The sequence below is a fragment of the Rhea pennata genome, chromosome 19, assembly GCF_028389875.1.
Source record: "Rhea pennata isolate bPtePen1 chromosome 19, bPtePen1.pri, whole genome shotgun sequence".
Lineage (NCBI taxonomy): Eukaryota > Metazoa > Chordata > Aves > Rheiformes > Rheidae > Rhea > Rhea pennata.
Window position 1 is genome coordinate 7,184,309 of NC_084681.1, and position 18,154 is coordinate 7,202,462.

General features: G+C 58.3%; 1 protein-coding gene across 1 annotated transcript; it reads right to left on the reverse strand.

Moving 5' to 3' along the window:
- Nucleotides 1-410: 410 nt before the first annotated feature.
- Nucleotides 411-17,343, reverse strand: XYLT2 (xylosyltransferase 2). Its single transcript, XM_062591837.1, has 11 exons — nt 17,209-17,343; nt 8,910-9,381; nt 8,240-8,415; nt 6,995-7,197; nt 6,440-6,520; nt 5,960-6,176; nt 5,258-5,434; nt 4,093-4,355; nt 3,788-3,983; nt 2,997-3,330; nt 411-2,626 (listed from the first exon to the last, which is right to left on the reverse strand). The coding sequence occupies exons 1-11, from the start codon at nt 17,341-17,343 to the stop codon at nt 2,304-2,306; spliced, it is 2,577 nt and encodes an 858-aa protein (XP_062447821.1). The 3' UTR covers nt 411-2,303.
- Between the last annotated feature and the right edge of the window lie 811 nt (nt 17,344-18,154).

The window sequence follows — 18,154 nt, forward strand, 5'->3', positions numbered from 1 at the left end:
AACGCTCGGCAACGCGGCCCGGCGGGGCGGGCGGCTGAGCCCCCGCGGGCGGGCCGCCCGCCGCGGAGCTGGGCGCTCCCCGCTCCGGCCGCGGAGGGACGGCGAAGCACGGCTGCGGCTGCACTAACCCGCTGTCTGGCGCGGCGAGTCACACAGCCTCCTGCCTGAGCACCGCCCCCCCCCCGGTTCCTCAGCCCCCCGAGGGATGCAGACGCGCGGGGGAGGCCCCACAGCTTAACCGGGGCGACGCAGGCCCGGCGGCCCCCAGCCGCCACGTCCCCCGCGGGCACGCTCGGGGGAGCGCCGGCCCGGACGGACGAGCCGCGCCAAGGCCCCCCTCGAGCTCTTCGCCGCTCCCCCTCCGCCCCGCAGCGTTTTCAGCGCGCGGCAAAAACCCAGCACACCGCACGGTAGAGATATAGATATATTTGTGGTGATGTTGCATATTTAAGACAACTTTACATAACGCTTCTGACACAGAGTTTCGGCGTCCTGCCCCGGCCCGGGGCCAGGCGCTGCCCGGCGCGTCTCGCACCATGTCCCCCGGAGTGCCCGGCTAGCGAGGAGGGAGCGGGCCTGCGGCTGCCCTTGCCCACCGAGGTCTCCATCCCGCCCTGGGCGTGCGGCAGGGCAGATTTCACAACGCTGCCTCCTTCGGCACCGGTGTCCTTAAACCGGAGGGGGAGACGGTGAACGCGAACCGAAAGGCAGCCCGACCTCCGCGCTGCGGACCAGGAGGGCCCTGGGCTTCGGGGGGACGCGGAGGACGGCACGGATCCTTGGAGACGGTCAAAACGCGACCGCACGCGGCCCCGGACAAGCTGCTCCGTCCGCCCTCGCCCCGAGCACGGGTCCGTGAGATCCATGCCCGCCTGCCCGCCCCGGGGCCGGCAGCTCCTCCGCCCCGGCCCGCGGCGGTTCACTATGGCACGCAGGACAGCTTCCCGGGGTGGAAAAAACAAACTGGGGCTTCTCCGCGGAGAGAAAGAAGGGTGCAGGGAGCCCCCACGGCCTGGGGGGAAGGCGGGAGGGGGGAGCCCCGCCGCACCCCTCCCTGGAGGAGGCAGCACGCGTTCCCTCCAGAAAAGGGGGGAAGCAGGAACACTGGGGAAGGGACAGAGCTGGCCAGACCATCTCTCACCTCTGGGCTTTCGGCCAGGGAAGTCCCGAGAGCTTCTGCTTCCCGGGAGAAAAGGCTGTGCCGACCAGCCGTGGCACAAGGCAACCCTCCAGCGAGGGGAACCGCCGTCTCACTCGGACCAAGAAATCATTTTGGCAGGGGACTCAGTGTCTTGGTGCTCAGCTCCCAAAGCCTCTACTACAGCGAAGACAGGGATGCCGACTCCACAGTGGCTTATTGAACTTAAACGGTGCAAAAAGAAGTGCTCCTCCCCGACCACCAAGAAACACCAGCAGGTCCAAACATTTGGCACGGTCGGGCCGCTGCTCTGGAGGGCCTGCAGGGCCCTGCGACCACAGGGCAGCCCTACTCGAGGGGCAGCAGGATACGACTCCCCCAGCAGGAAATAGGGAAACAGCAAAACAATACAAAACAAACAACAAAAAAACAAAACAAAACCCTAAATGACCCAGCACCCTGTCCTGTAGCTCCAGGACACCCAAGAGAACAAGTCATGTTACAGTCTGAAGGGAGACGGAGACACAAGAACTTCCCGGCCAGTGCGGGGGTCTCGTCTCTATTGCACTTTGCATCGTATATATTTCTGTATTTATAAAAATACAAACTAAAGGGCTGGGGTGGAGGGGATAAGATGCAGGCCTTGGGCCAGCAGCAGCTCCCTGCGTGCAGCAGGCGTCGACCCATTCTGCTCCGGTCCGCCCTGTCCCCAGGGCCCGCTGCCAGCCCTCCCAAGGGAGCGGCCTGATCCTGCAGAGATCCAGCCCGCGGCTGGGCAGGGTGCTGAGCTGGCCCAGAGCCTACTTGCCTGCCAGCCTCCCTTCTCCTCCCTCCCCCATCACCCCTTCCCAAGGCTCCAAGGCCCTGGAGCAATAAACACACTGCTCTTCCCAGCCGCCACTGCCGCCTGTGCCCTGCGGTGACGGGTGCCCCAGCACGCTTTCCTCCGGCCAGCAAGTGCCCGTTCCTGGGGAAGGTGGGCAAGGTCCCAGTCTTGCACCTTCCCCTCTGCCCCCAAAAAAACCCACAGGAGAAGGTTCCCATCTCTCCTCCTTGAGTGACTATGGTGCAAATCTCACGGGGTGATGTAGTCCAGAGAACTTCCCCACCATGCCAGTGACAGAGGTTGCTCCTTGCTCCCAACGCCGTGCCACGGCTGGTCCTGCTACCTCAGCCGCCCATCGGGTTTGACGGGCCCCAGTTCTGATTTGGGGTCCGGGGACAGCGAGCTCCAGGAGGTTTTTGTGCAGGTTTCCAGGGCGGAGCAGACAGAGGGGCTGCTCACGCAGACGTCCGCCACGGACCAGAAGGTGCTGATGGCGCCGTCTGCCCAGTCATCCAGTGCTCTGCCCGTCAGCTGCGCCTTCCGCACCGCGTCCTTCTCCACCTCCTCCGCACGTGGCAAGTTCAAGATCCCCCCCAGGCCCTGGAAGCTCTGCTCCATGTACTCGTTGCGTGGGGGACCGCCATGCAGCCAGCTGCTATCATCTGGGCAGGATGAGGAGAGAAAGGGTGTCAGCAACGTGGTAATGTCCCGACGTCCTGCTTTCCCTACCACCACCCTCCCAGCTGGGCTCAGCATCCCGTCCCCTTGCAGCCCCCAGCCCTCCCCCAGCCCACGCCCGGGAGCAGGGATGCTGCTCTCGGATGGAAAGAGGAGGGATCTAATTGACCTGCAAGGGGGCCATCCACAGCTGCCCAGTGGCTGGTCTGAGGACTCATGTGGGCAAGGGGACACCACTGGGAATGGCAGCTCCTGTTTTGCCATCAGCTGCAGCCCAGCAAGGTCAGTACTGGGGGAAGTGCTTTGGACTGCTTGAAGGGAGAGCCCCAGCACTGATCTGCAGAGCATCCTCACCCTTCCTGAGAGGCTGCTTTTGGTTGAAGGTCTGTGGCACCACCAGGAACTGGCTCTCCCCCAGGGGCTCCCAGAACTGGAGGAGGCGGATGGTCCAGATGCCAGGGCGCAGGGGCCGGTTGAGGGGAGGCTTATACTGGGTAAACTCTGCCTCAGCGTCCACCGTGATGTCGTAGGAAGTGGCAATGACATACGTGGGATCAATCCACACCACTGTGGCTGTCAGGTTGGGCCCCCGTGACCACTTCTGCATGGCCACTGGCTCATCAAAAGGCCCCATCAGGCCTCCAAAATTGCGGAAGAGTCTTTCCTTGGGATCCCACTCCGTGCCCACCTGGAAGGACAGGAGGTGCATAGCAGAGAGACACTGGGCTGCGAGATGCTACCAGATCTGGTGTTGTGTTTCACCCTGAGATCTGGGGATGGTCTCAGCTCTTATCCCAGTGCAATACATACGCACCCTTCACTGCTTTCCTGCCTGCCCACTATACCAATCCAGCTGTGTTTGATGTCTAATACAGCTAAGGCACGGGGCATCAACAGCCTCAGCTCTCTCCCAAGAGCCATTCAGTTTTTTTCTCCACCAACAGATTCCATATCCTACGCCGTAACACCTCCCCACATGTAGAACTTAGAGGAAAAATCCTGGACAAAGGTTTGTCCTCAAACATAATGAAGGGACCACATCTCTCTGTCCCTCTCAGTGTGCGGGTGGGGGAGAGGAAGAAGGGCAGGGTGTTCTGCAGAAGCAGGGGACGAAAGTGAGTGTTGTGAGAACTTTCCCCATTTACCTCAAGGTTTTGTAATCTGTTTGTCTGCCCTCCGTGACCTGCCAGCTTCAAAGATCCTTGGGGCATCATCCACACCTCTAGTGACTCTGCTTGCCCTGTTGCTGAGTTCTGCACTTCCTGCATCACCAGGTAACCCTGGAAACGGTCGTCATAGAAATATAAGTGCACACTGGATGGGAAACCCCGGGGCTCCAATCTGGAGAGACAGAGAAGAGAGAAAGAGGTTGCACACGTGACCCTCAGCATCCTCCCAGTGCAAGACGCAGGTCACACTTGGAGCGTGGATCAAGCAGCAAATGCCACACCTGCAGAGCTTCTCTGCCTTCAGCGCTGGCGTGGACACGGCTCTGCGGAGCCCCAGCCTGGAGAAGGCTGTGTAGAAGGTAAGGGTGACATCGCTGAGGCCGCTGAGCCCATCGATGCGGTCATAGACGTTCTCCCAGTACGCCTTAAGAGCCGGCGTGTTGGGGGGGTAGTTGCCGTAGAGGTGCGTGTCCAGGATCTCCAGCACTTCCTGATTCACTGTCGACTCAAACTTGCGGGCAAAGAAGGTGGGTCTGGAGAGTTGCTGGAAAAGCAATGGTATTTCTAACAGTGTTGGCTACACCCCTTCTGCCCTCCCATCTCAACATGAAAGCTGGGGGTGAGACAGACAGGGAAGAAACACACGGGACCCATCCTGCCCCCTCTGATGGCACAGACCAGAGAGCAGCAAAGCACAAACAGCCTCTACGCAGGACCCTCTGTGGCAGGATCAGTGGTAGCACACAGCACGGTTACTGGTAATACAGTCAGGTTCGCATCCCTCCCACTGCCTCCCCCTTCCTGCGCTCAGAAGCAGCCGTGTGTCATTCAGCTCCTCAGCTGCAATCTCTGTACAGAGGGGCCCCCACCACCCCAGAGCCTCTGCAGAGCACGAGGCCTGGCTATAGAGCACAGCTTGCAGAATCAGGGCCCTGTACTATTTAAGCCCAAGACCACAGCCCCTGGCAAGCAAATTCTACTAACTTCACTTTTGGGGGCTGGATGTATCTTTTCCCAAACCTGCCTCGCTCTGGCCAAACCTCTGCTTGTTAGAGCATGGTTGGCTATAAAAAGACAGTTTGTCACAAGGCGTTTTGACTTGCCAGGGAGCAAATCTCTCTGAAGTGGTTTTACTGAAAAGACATTTGCCTAAGTAATAGGCAGGGAGAGGGCAGGAAAACAGAAGAGAAAGTCTGGGAAGGGGAACAACGTAGCAAGCAGAAGCCTGGCCGCCGAGCAGGATACCCAGTGCAACCCCACTGCCCAAATTTTACAGGCAGGTCTGTGCTGAGCCCCACTGCAGCTGGACAGCCAACCCTGCAGACGTGCACATCAGCTGGCACAGTATCCAGAGGCTTGTCCGCAAGAGAGCTTAGAGTGGAGAGTGCCGGGGGGAGAGACAGAGAGGAGGGGGAGAGCAGGAGAAGAAAGGAGGATCTTTTTCACCTGTAGCCGTAGGAAGTCCTGGGGTTTGAAGTCATTTGGGGAGCACCCACACCAGTCGACTATGTGTTTATATTGGCACTTGCAGCCCAGCTTCCGGTTCCAGTTGGTCACTCGGAGGTTATTATCAACCAGTGTCTCGCAGGCATGACTGTTCTCCAGGACTGTGTGGAAGAAGGACTGTGCACAGCAGAAAACAGACATGAGACCCAGTAGGGATGGAGACTGGGAGGCTAGTGGAGCCCCCCAGCCCTCAGTCACACAGCAACAGGACATTCAAGTAACAGGCAAAAGGCTGTGCTAGATCCTGAATGCAAATCCATCCCAGTTCCCAATACAGGGTAATCCATAACAGAACAGGCTGTGTACCCAAACTGGTCCTTATCCAGCCCAGAGGAGTGTTTGGAGCTAAAGCAGGCTGGATAAAAACACGACTCTTGAGCCGTCTGCCTCTCTGTCCCAGGCCTGGGCAAAGCAGAGGCACAAAGTTGCCAGAGCAGAAGAAGGTTTTCCATTGCCCTTAACAGCTATCTGAGGCATGGATGAAATGGAACAGAAACATTAACTGCAGTGGGAATAAGATCTAGCATCATTTTTTTTGTGTGTGTCTTGAGGAGAACAAATTCAGTCGAGATGGGAACACCAGTGCTCACAACGAAGGTGGCTCTGGGCTGTCCTTGCCTGTTTCCCTCAACCAGCACCCACCTCGGCTGGCAGGAGCGTGTAGGTGTAGAACTGCCGCAACTGGGACACCAGCTGGTCGTTCGCATAGACCACATACTCCACGAAGCTGCGTGTCAGCGAGAACCAGTCAGAGCCCCCGTCCACCACGATGCCCTCGGGAATGTGGCGCTCGCCCAGCCGCCACATGTGGGAGTCACACTCATGGAACAGGCGGTCCAGGCCCTGCTTCTTGATAAACCTGGACACGGGGATAAGGGCTGAATATGAGAGTCCTCCTACAGCTGCAAGCAGGGCTAAGGGTGACACCCACTCTGCTGGGACAGAGTGGATCTCTGACAATATAAAGCCACGAGGTGATATCATGAAAGATCTGGCCCCACATCAGCACCGCTGTGCTCCAGGCAGCCACAGCTAGAACAGCCTCCTGCCCTGACTGTTTCAGGTTTTCTCAGAAACCCCTCCCTGTCTGTTTGGCCAGCTTGGCCCTGCCCCCAGAGTTACCTGGCGTTGTCTCTACCATGAGATTTCAGGAAATTCTTGTCTCGGTATTTGGACAGGAACATCACCAGCTCCTCATTGGTCCTGAGATGCAAAATAGAAAGGGTTAATAAACTCTGAAGTAAAGTAACCCAGAAAATATTCAAGCAGCAGTCACCAAACACAGGGAGCCTAAAGCTGCTTCACAGACACTGACTCAAATCCTTATCACATTGCTGAGGAGACAGATCTGGCCTCTCTGCTGTCTGGCACCTGGTAAGGGTGTGTGGGGTGGTGCACGCCTGTGCATTCACATGTACTTACACGTGCATTCGCCCTGCAGCACCCAGACCACAGGAAAAAACAGCCTCCAAGGTACTGGCTGGGATCCTCAGCAGAGACGGGACCAGCCTGGCCCTGGAGCAGCACCACCAGCACATGGTTGCCATCTCCAATCTCATCTGCCCTGAGCTCCCTACTGCTCCTTACACTTCCCAGCAGCATTGCTGCCAGGGCTGCTGCGGCACCAAACAGCCCTCACCACTCCATCTTTCTCCTCTGACCCAGGAGGATCCTTACCTTGTGGGGTAATCAGTGGCACTCAGGTTGATGAAGAAGTCCCAGGGCCACTCAGCCAGTTCCAGCAGGTCCTTCATGCTACGTAGGTACATTTTCAGCAGGCTGGCACCTCCCCAGATGGTCACCATGCGCCAGGGCGTCACACGGATGTTGGGGTAGTGCCGGGCCAGCTCCAATGCCTCCCGATGGAGGTAGTTGGAGCGCTGCCAGGGAACAGGACTCTTGATTAGCAGGGAGCTCATCTTCCTCACTATCCTTCCTCACTACCTGCCCTGAGTCAGACAGCCTTGCTGCCTTCCTTATTCCCCTGCCTGCCTTGCTGAGTAGTGTCAGCTATCAAGCAGTAGGGCTGCCCCAGCCTGTGCTGGAGGAAAACCCTGGTTCAAGGGCTGAATGAGAGCTGTGGAAGGGCATTAACGCAGCCAGACTCCAGCCACTGCCTGGAATGGCTGAGGCATCCATGCCCACCGGGTCCCAGCTTGCTGTGCCTCCAGCCAGCCTGCAGCCTGGCCAGACACGCCAGCTCTCCTCCCGAGGGGCTCCCGTGGTAACAATCCTACAACCTGCCTTTGCCTGCTCAGGGAGCATGGACTGGGGAACTCACGTTACTGAGAGAAAAAGCTGGCAACCAGGACAGAGCAGAGTATCTGATTCAGCCAATCTTTTCCTTCCAATAACCTCTGCCAGACAGAGCCACACATCTCCCTGGGATCTTGTGATCCTTGGGATGGGTGGCGTTTTACTGCTAGCCAAGCCTTTCTGCTATTTCTTGGCTGGTGTCAGCACACAGAAATAAGGAGCAGCGAGGTGCAAAAGCAGCAGAGTGCAGATGTTGCACTCTCTGGGCTGAGGGAGGGCAAACAGTCTGAGCCCTGCCCCAACGAGAACACATCAGCATTGAGGAGAGGCTACATTTCCTGCCTGTGTGTGCAGGGGGTTGTGCCCAAGGGGCTAAGCTCCCAGCCCACCCAGCCACCTCTGCAGGGAGGAGAGCAGTGAGACAAGGCTGCTCTGTGCAGGAGGGGTGGATCGTAGCTGCCCCAATCCAGGGATGTGGAGCTGGGGGCAGCAGGCCACAGCTCCCCAGGCAGCAGGGACAAACCCTGCCCAGGCTCTTCCTCCAGCACCAAGGCCCCACAGGGGATGCAGACTTCACTCACTGCCTGCCCGGGTTATTAAACCAGGCACCCTCAGCATCCTCTCCCCTCCTCCAGCCCGCCGGCAGCGACTGTCCCTCCCGCATACCTTGTCAACGTGGATGTAGAAGAAGTGCTGCTGGTGGTACACCGCCTTGATGAGCCGCTTCAGCTGGCGAATGGCCCTGCCGTGCACAACCAGCATGTACGCGATGCGCACTGGCTTGCCGGGGGGTGCCTGCTGCAGCCGGCTCTCGTCCCACTGGATCACAGGGCTGACCTTCCCTGCGCGGGGATGGACACGGCTATCAGCCCCCCGCCGGCCTCTGGACAGCATGGGGCACCCCACCGCCTCGCCACACACAGCTCCTGATAAACTGGGGGGATCTGATCAAAGTGGGATCACAGGGACCAGCACGGCCCAGAGCAAGCCTCACCACACAGCCGGAGCACACGGGGCAGGGGCACGGCAGCACATGCAGCTCTTTGCAATTGCTTCCCTGTTGACAGGGACACGTTGGGGGGGGGGGAGAATGCTTCCTCCAGCCCCTCAAAACAGAAGGGTGCAGCTGCGCTTGGCTCTCATCTCTGCAGCCATTGCTGGGCTGGGCTGGATGAAACAGCCCAGCTTAAAGGAGGCCAGCACAGCTTTGATTGGATTACAGAGGCTGCTGTAATCTGGGAATCAGTGACAGATTGAGGCAGTTTTTTTGCAAGGTGGAAGAGTTTGGTCACACAAGGCAGGTGGCTCACATGCCCGGCACCCCAGCAGGACTCACCTGAGAGCTGGCAGTGGCGGGGCACAGACTGTGGCATAAGGTTGCCTGCCCGGTGCAGACACACCACGTTGGCGATCTCCTGTTGGCACTGTTTGGTGCTGGCCCGCGCCAGCGCCGAGAGGGCATCTTTGCCCGTGATCTCACACTTGGGGGTGAAGCTGTACTCAGTGGGTTGGGGGGCTCCCTCCACGCTCCCCGTGTCGCCCTGCTGGAAGACGGCCAGCTGGGCATCCCCGCGCCGCTCCGTCAGGTTCCTCCGGCTGGAGGAGTCCGATGCGGCCGGCAGCCTCCGCCCTGCTTTGTGTTTCGCTGTGACGGCTCTCACCACCTTGGACACCAGCACGCCAGGGCTGTCTGGCCGTCCTCGCCATCGCCCGTGCTTCCGGCTTGCGCTGCCCCGGCGCCCCGCAGAGCTGTCCAAGTCCTTGGAGCCATCGCTGTTCTCGAGCAACCTGGCTTTCTTCTGCCGCTCCTTCCCCAGTTCCAGATGGACAAAGAAGAGAGGACAGATAGTGTTAACTTGGGCCTGCTCCCACTCCCGTCCCTGCAGATACGCGGTCTAGAGCATCCTTGTTTCCATCCGACCCAACCTGCTTCTAGCCCCTGTTCCTGGCCACCCAGAAGCACCTGATGCTTGTGCTCCCATGGGTCTCACTGATCAACACTTCTCTGCCAGCCTCAGGGAAAACCAGGGCACAACAGCCTCGGCTGCCATATCCTCTACGGCAGTCAGTCTCCCCAGAGCAGCAAGTCAGTGCTGAGCCCAGAGCAGCAATGAATTCGAAGTTCCTGCTCTGAACAGGCTTGAATCAGCCACAAGCATGACAGCACAGGGCTGCAGCGTGTCAGGAGTTGGATGTTCACTCGGGAGCAGCAGTCGTGCAGCAAAGGAAGGTGTCAGACCAGCGCTCCGCTGACTTAGACCCCAAAGCACCTCTCTGCACTGCCCTGTGCCCCTCGCACAGCAATAGCCTCCAGCCCCCTCCGAGCCGACACGGGGAGACTCTGATTTGCAGACCTGCAGTCATAGCACCCAAGATGCACAAAGGGGACATCGCTCACTGCCCCCTGGCTTGCAGCAAGACCAAACAGCCAGCGTCAGTTGTCCTTGCACCAAGCCAGTCCTCCCTGCCTGCCCTCCAGCCACCTCTGCAGTCACACGTGGGCCAGGGCATCACCGCACGGTGGGGACGGACGCAGGACTGTTCTGGCTGCAGGTAGCAGTTTCGGCAGCAGGCAAATGGACCAGTTTCTCACTGTCGCAATCACGCTGGGAGCCCAAGCTGGCACTGAAGCCAGGCACATCTTTCTCAGAGATGGGGTCCCAGACAGCAGCAGCTGCACTCTCTGAGGCTACAAGCGCTGGAGAGGCTTTGGGCAGGATCCTGCCCAACCTGCTCGTGCTCCCTTCCCTAGACCCTGGCTCTCAGCACTGGTCTGGAGCAGGCACTGCAATCACCAGCTACTCTAGAAATCCCTTTAACAAACCCTCCCACAGAGCCAAGTTTATGTGTAAAGGGAGTAGTTAATTACGCTTCGTTACCTCTGCCAGGCTGGTAGATTAGCAGAAATGAGTTAGCCGTGGGGAGAGCAGAGAGTTGTTCTTGGACACATGGGAAGTTCGGATGGTGGGAATGGGGGAGGAAGCCGTGGGGCCGAGTTCCTGAGCTGGTCGTAGCCTCTCAGCTTTGCAGGATGGGCTGTTACCAGAGACAGGACACGAGCCCCGAGGGCTGCTCTGCTCGGAGCGATCCTGCGCAAATGCTTTGGGAGAAGCAGACCGCAACAACATGCCACGGAGCTGGACAGCTACAGGCACAGCCCAGGATGCCGGGGGCTGGGAAAGGGCTTCAGTTGGCAGCGCCACAAACAGCTGAACTGACTGGTAAAGCAAAGGTGGAAGATGCCAAGAGGCAGAGAAGGAATTGGTTGCCTCCCAGGGGCACTGCTTAGCGTAGGGGGCTGTCAGACCACGGCTGGTGCCATCGGATGTTCCCTTCCTATGAGCCGCACTCACAGTCTCCCAGGGAGTCGTGCACGTGGGGCTGGCCGAGGAGCCTTGTCCCCACCCCACCAGGAGGAAGTACACGCACTTGGCCGCGCTTGCGGCCAAGGGACAGATAAAAAGCAAAGCAGCTGCCCCGGTTTCAGCCAGGCCTCCCAGGGCTCTCCCATCATGCACTCAAAACGCGCCTGCCCAGCCGCTGCGCAGCCACCCCAGGACACAGAGCGAGACGTGTCAGGTGCTCTTCAGGGGCAGCAGCATCCTCCGAGGACACACGATGCCTCATGCGGATGGAGGGACTGAATCAACTCCCTGAACAAGCTTCCCCGTGGGCGTAGCTGCTGGGAAGGTCACAGCCAGCAGAAACCATGCTGTGCAAAGGCTGGAAAGCATCTGGCAAGATCGGCCTCGTCCAGCCACCCTGTGTGCAGCAGCCGAAAGGCAGAGCCGGCAAAGCGCCCCTGAACCGGGGACCAGCCTGCGCTGGGGCGAAACAGCCTGCCCTTGGCCTGCAGTCCACGGTCACCCGAGAAGGGGCTGCGCAACCGCTTAACTTCCGAGCGGCTGGCATCGGCAAGGACCAGACAAGCCCTCTTCCACGCAGACAGGCATCGCAGAGAGCCCGAGACAGGCAGCGAACAGTTCATTAGTCACCACGCAGGACCATCTGTTCGGAGAGTTATAAACCTGTTTTCGCCGTACAGCATCACGGAGCAGGGAGGTGACTGACAAGTGAAGAGCAAATCTCTTCTGTGGGCTCACCCCCCTCCCCGCAAGAAGAGACCTGCTGGCCTCCGCTTACACCCCCCTGCTCCTGCCACACGCCTGCCTCGAAGCACAGCCCCTGCACGATGTCCCCCCTTGGTTACAGTCCTGTCTGTCTCCTTGGAAGGAGCCCGGTTCCCGGCCACAGCTCGCAAGCACACCCAGCTGCCCTTCTCAATAGGGAAAATCATTAGAAACATCGCCAGCCTTTCTAGAGCTGCCAGTTAATGAACTCAATGGCTTCTAATTACTGCACCAAAGCAGAGCAATCCCTCCACCCCAGTCAGGCAGGGAACAACTCTGGCCACGTTGCTCTGCTGTATTTAAGACTTGTGCGCAGGACTTTTGGCAAGATTCCCAGGAGAGCCAGAGGCTGCCTGCCCCCTTCTCCCAAAACGTGCAGACGACTCCAGGCACCTGCCGGAGGTCACTGCTCCAGTCTCGTCTCCCCTCTGCCTGATGCCATGCCACAGCCCCCACAAGCCCATGGAGCTGCATGCCAGGCCCCTATCTGCATCCTATCCCCAACACAAGTCCAACCACTGTCCCTGCCCTCTGATACATCTCCAAGCTGCCTGCCACCTTGGGACTGAAGTGTCACACCTGAAATCCAGAGTGACATGGCAATTGTCCTCAGAGGACCTTCCTCCCTCTCCTTCAGAATGACACTAGGATGCTTCTTTGTCCCATGGGAACCCCATCTCTCCCTGCACTGAGAGACTTTTAGAGACTGGCAGGTGAACCTGTAAAGAGGGTTCCCAGCACAGCCACAGCCTTTGCAGCGCAGAGGCCAATTCCCCCCTCAGAAGCTCTTCCTGTTTGTGCAGAACAGAGAGGGCACATCCATCTGGACCCCTGCCTTTGGGACACGGACACTGTGGAGGAAGTTCAAAGACAAATCAGGAAATAAAAATACCAGTGGAGAAAGAGAGAGGAGACTATTGTGATGAGCAGAACTAACAACATCTGGTGTCCTACAGGATTCTGTCCTGTGGTTGGTTGACTTTGGTGTCTGCCAAACACAAGCTCTCAACAGGCAACAGTAATGTCAAAACATTCCAAAGTCACCAGAGGAATCCAGATACTCAGATGCTATTAATTCATCCTTAAGTCTCACATTTAAAATGGACTCAACCACAGCCCCCTAAAAATAGGTTATTTGGGGAAAAATATTCAAGAGATCTCAGCAAAGCTGGAAGAGACTGTTTTGTAGGAAGCGTCTCTAGAGATTGCTGCCATGGACTGTACCAACATAAAGGCCCTCAGAGATGCCTCCTTCTGCTTGGAAGCAGGAAGATAGAAGAAGAAGTGGGAGAATAAAGACGTGACTGGGCTAAAACACTTTTCCCAAGTGACAGATCCTCTCCCCCACCCACAAGGATATTCTACAGTTTGCATGTCCCAGTCTGCACTGCTCAGGAAGCCAAACTCCACCACAGACCTGCACACAGCACCCTCCCTCCCCCACCCCAAATACCTCACGAAGCTCATGCACTTGTTCAGGAGCAGCTGGTGCCACCACGACTGATGGATGCAGGATCATTCTGACTAACTCGGACTGAAGCATCCACTGCTCCAGCGTTTATGTCATTACCCAGAGAAGCTCAGAGTGTCTGCAACAGGGATGCTATCAGTGTGGGGTGCGAATAAACACAGGGAGCTTGCAAAGGGTTAGGTACAGATGAGGGACTTTCTTCTCCAAGCTCTCAGTCTGGATAGAGATTGTGTTATTTAATCCTGATGGAATCAAAGCAGTTTGGCTTCTCGGAGGAAGGACAAGTTCCCACTGCAGGGGCACCACAAAGCTTAGTGCTGACCTGTGTGGAGACTGATTCAACTTCTGTTCTGTACAGCATAAAACATCTGCTTAGTTAAAAAAAAAAAAAAAGAAAGAAAAAAGAAAAGAAAAGAAAAGAAAAAAAGGAGCCTTTAGGATCCTGAAATCAGCACCATCCATAAATGCAACTAACCCCAGACAAGCAGTAGACCAGTCAGATCCAGGGCCGCTGTGTGGATGGACTCAAAGGCCAAGGCAATGAGCCATCCTGCACATGCAGGCTTGCAAAGAGAAGTGACATGATCCAATCAGCACATCCTTCTCAAGGGGGGCTAGCGTGGTGGCTCAGATGTGCTCAGGCCAGTTACGAGGCAGAGAGAAGGTGCAGCTGCTGCGAGATGATTTTATAATGCGCTCACATGAACAGCAAAGCCCAAAGTTCAGCAAGTCCTCACTCAGCCTCCACTAAGCTCAGAGCGGGAAGCTGCCGGGTTGGAGCCTGCCGAGAAGAGCGGTATGTAAAAACGGAGCCAGTTGTCCTATTAGCCAGCAAGACATATGCACCACAGAGCCGTTCCCAACCTGTCACTCCTGGAGATGGATGTGGTGCGCCTCACAAGAAGGCTTCACGAGCCTCTTCTCTCTCGTACAGGCCCAGCTGAGGTCACTGTCACCCTCCTTCCCCTGCTCCTGCACAACTGCAACTGCTTCCCTCTGCCAGCACCCCAGCCCAGCCCAGCCCGGGTATCGCTCCCTGGCTAGAGACCCCATCACGTCAGTGTCTGGCCTGCTCTGTTCTCTGTGACGCTTCCTACGAAGACAAGGAAAGGAAAGAAAATCAGCAGAATTTAAAGAACTGTCTAGGAAGAAAAGGGAGATCAGCATCAACAGAGACCAGAGCAGCCCTCCCGGGAGCACCTAAGCAGCACAGGCAGCTGAGGCTGCCAGCCCAGGGCACAAAGCAAGGCAAACGCCAGCCGATCCAGGCTGCTGGGGCTCGCAGCTCTGACCCACAGCTGCGGGGCAACCTCTGAGCTCTGCAGACGCTCCAGCCCAGCGCGCCGATCTGGAGGGCTCACCCGACTCCAGATGCTCTATGGCATTTGGAGGATTCACGTCTCCTTTGCGCTCTCTATAGCAAGTCACAGCTGGTTTGTGGTGGGGACGAGCCTGGTTAGAACAGTGTCCATTAGCGGGAATGAGCCACTTACTCAAGCAATTAGGAGGTTCCAAGTTTTCCCAAATTATTCCAAGCCTGCAAGATTGGGTTCTCCTGGGAAAGTTCTCCTGCCCTCAGTTTTACCAGAAATACCCTGGGGAATGGTGGCTCCTCCAGGTCTGGCGAAAATCAGGAACAGTGAAGGGCATGAAAATTAAGAGCTTTGCTGTGTTTTAAACTGGACTTTTCCCCGCTTGCTAATGTGTCTGGGCTGTCAGTAGAGCTCAGGATGATCCTTGCCTTCTTTGAAGAGGCCAGTTCATCCCCAAGCCCCAGAGAGAAGCAGGTAAAACTGCAGGTGGTGAAACATCCCCACCTCCAAATGACAGAGCACATCTCACAGCCAAACCTGTCAGCTGCCCAGTTCAGTTTTAGGAAGGGACACAGGGAATTAGGCGAGGACTAATGCAGAATGAGGGGGCTGCACAAGGAAGAGAGAGAGAGAAAAGTGTTCAGAAGAGATGGCAGTAACCCCAGAAGTCGTGATCTTGAGCATTAACAGCACACAAGTGGTGCTGGACCGTGCAGAGAGGGAAGGGGAAGCAGAGGCTGGTGAAGTGATCTGATCAAGGTCACAGGAAAGAGGAAGGGACAGAGTTAGGCACTTCTGGCCCTGAATCTCTCTCTGCTCTCACACTCCCAATATCTTACGATCCTGAGTGACTCTGCGTCCCCTGTCCTCACTACATTTACTCAGCTGCATTTTGTTGCTGAGTGTATGGCAGCAATGGATGAGGGTGCAGAAGCTCACCGCCCATCCCTACTCCCAGGGAGCCAAGGGTTGGGGATTAATTTTCTGAGTGAGTGATCACCTTAGAGACCTTCCAAATGCTTCCTTGCAAGAGGCCTCCCAGTTCCTGTTCTCACCTCTTTGCTTTCGGGGAAAACTTTCTAATCTCAAGAAAAGACCTGCCAGCTGCTTGACCACCCATAGCAACCACAGATGATCCAGACAGGCACCCCACAAAGGGAAGGTGGAGCCCTGAGCCCTCCAAAGATCCTCACTTCCCACCTCAGGACCTGCAGCTTTGGAACACCATATTTAGCTTGCTCACCTCACTCTGCAGCTCAAACCCGCACACACACAGCTTTTCCACGCACTCTTCCCAGCTCTCCTGCCTTCCTGCCAAGCCTGGGTTTCTCATTACCTTAGGCTTGTCAAGGATGGACAGACACAGCCTCCCTCTGCCCAGCTCCACAGGAGCAGCAGAATCACCAGGCTCCCTCGGACTGACACGCAAATACGACTGAGCCTCGGGTCTGTGGCCCTGCACAGCCCAGGGAGGGTGAGCAACTCTCCACGGATCTTGGCTGGATTTTGGGTGTTCAGCCGGAGAGGAAGAGTTGTGGTGCTGTGCAGGCTTTCACCAGGGGAGCTAGTGCTCTGAGAGAAATGAGTTTCAACCACTAGTTTGCCCAGATGCAGCAGGCCTGGATGCAGTCCAAGCAACTCATAACAAATAAAAACATTCAAATAAGGAGCCCAGAGGTCAAGAGCTTCGTGTGAAGTGGAAGCACTAGGTCCTCCTCAACACCTACTCTGTCCGTGACCTTGGGCAAATACCTTCACCAGCCCAAGCCTCAGCTGGCCCAAATTAAATTAAAAAAAAAAAAAAAAAAGTGACATCTTTTGCCTTAGCAAAGCATTTTGACAATGAAGACAACCCACAACTGCAGACCCTTCTACCCCTGCACTTTACGTATGCATCCCAGATCGGATCAGCTGAGCAGGAGTCTCCATGAGCTTCCTGAACACTGGCATGCTCACTCTCACTAGTCCTCTGAATTACAGTATGTTTAAGTATTTCTCTAGCTCAGTTTTCTTCAACTTCCTGCAACGTTTCCCAAAGCTAAGAGAAGGCTGAGACCCCCAGGCTTCCCATCCTACCCAGCCCCACAGCAGGCCCCAAACGACACCTCCTGAGGCTCAAAACCCCCTTCTCGCCCGCCGTGACCCTAAAGCACCGCAGCAGGGGCCCCGGCCACGCCGCACCCCTCACACCCATCCCACGTTTCCCCATCCCATCGTTTCCCCAACAGCCCGACCCAACGCTGGTGCTGCCCTTCCCCTCCCCAGGCCGGACGCCCCGCAGCCGGGTGCCCGTGGGACCCACCGCCACCCCCGGGACCCCATCCCGGAGCGACGCAACGCATCACGTCCACCTCCCCCAGGCCCCCTCAGCAGCACCCCAGACCTCCAGCCCCCCTCGCCCCCCAGGACCCCCACTCCCTTGGGACGCCCTCACCCCACGCCCGGCACCCCACACTCCCCCCTGAGACCCCCGCGCTTCTCCCCAGCCCCCTCCTCACGGTCCCCCAGGCCCCCTCATCACCCCCCAGGCCCCCCACCGTCACGCCGCACCCCCAAGAGCCCGCCCCCCCCAACCCCCGCAGCCTCCTAGGCCCCTTGAGGCCACCCCCTCACCCCTCACCCCAGGCCCCTCTCGCCCCACGACCCCCCGCTTCCCCCCGGGCCCCCTCAGCGCCCCCCGCCGCCGGGCCCCCGCGCTGCCCGCACCGCCCCCCGGCGCACCTCGGCCGGGCCCTCCTCGTCGAGGCCGGCGGAGCTCCAGAGCACGAGCCCCTGGAGCAGGAGGATGGCGAGGGCCGTGGCCACGGCCAGCCGGTACCGCCGCGCCAGCTTCCGCACCCGCGCGCTCGCCACCATCGTCACGGCCGCAGCGCCGCGGGGCAGGGCGCGCGGGGGGCGCGGGGGGCGCGCGCGGCGGCGGCGGCGGCGGCGGCGCGGGGCGGGGCGCGCGCGGGGCGGGCCGCGGACGGGGGCGCGCGCGCACGCGCGGGGCGGGGCGGGGCGGGGCCGCGGCGGGGGCGGGGTGCGCGCGCCTCTGTGCGTGTGTGCGCGCGTGGCTGCGTGCGTGCAAGTGCATGTGCGTGTGTGTGCTGGGGTGTGCGTGTGTGTGCTGGGGTGTGCGTGTGCTGGGGTGTGCGTGTGTGTGCATGCACACGGGTGTGCTGGGGTGTGTGTGTGCTGGGGTGTGTGTGTGTGTGCATGCACACGGGTGTGCTGGGGTGTGTGTGTGTGCATGCACATGTGTGTGCTGGGGTGTGTGTGTGCTGGGGTGTGTGTGTGTGTGCATGCACACGGGTGTGCTGGGGTGTGTGTGTGTGCATGCACATGTGTGTGCTGGGGTGTGTGTGTGCTGGGGTGTGTGTGTGTGCATGCACACGGGTGTGCTGGGGTGTGTGTGTGTGCATGCACATGTGTGTGCTGGGGTGTGTGTGTGCTGGGGTGTGTGTGTGTGTGCATGCACACGGGTGTGCTGGAGTGTGTGTGTGTGTGCGCATATGTGTGCTGGGGTGTGCATGTGTGTGCATGCACATGGTGTGCTGGGGTGTGTGTGTGCTGGGGTGTGTGTGTGTGCATGCACACGGGTGTGCTGGAGTGTGTGTGTGTGCGCATGTGTGCTGGGGTGTGCATGTGTGTGCATGCACATGGGTGTGCTGGGGTGTGTGTGTGC

Excerpts from the sequence above, each read along its gene's own strand:
- XYLT2 (XM_062591837.1), bottom strand. The coding sequence starts at position 17,343 with ATGGTGGCGAGCGCGCGGGTGCGGAAGCTGGCGCGGCGGTACCGGCTG. Across the intron at positions 7,198-8,239 it reads TCTACATCCACGTTGACAAG|CGCTCCAACTACCTCCATCG; the intron begins GTATGCGGGAGG and ends GTTCCCTGGCAG. Across the intron at positions 2,627-2,996 it reads AAAGCAGCCTCTCAGGAAGG|ATGATAGCAGCTGGCTGCAT; the intron begins GTGAGGATGCTC and ends CATCCTGCCCAG.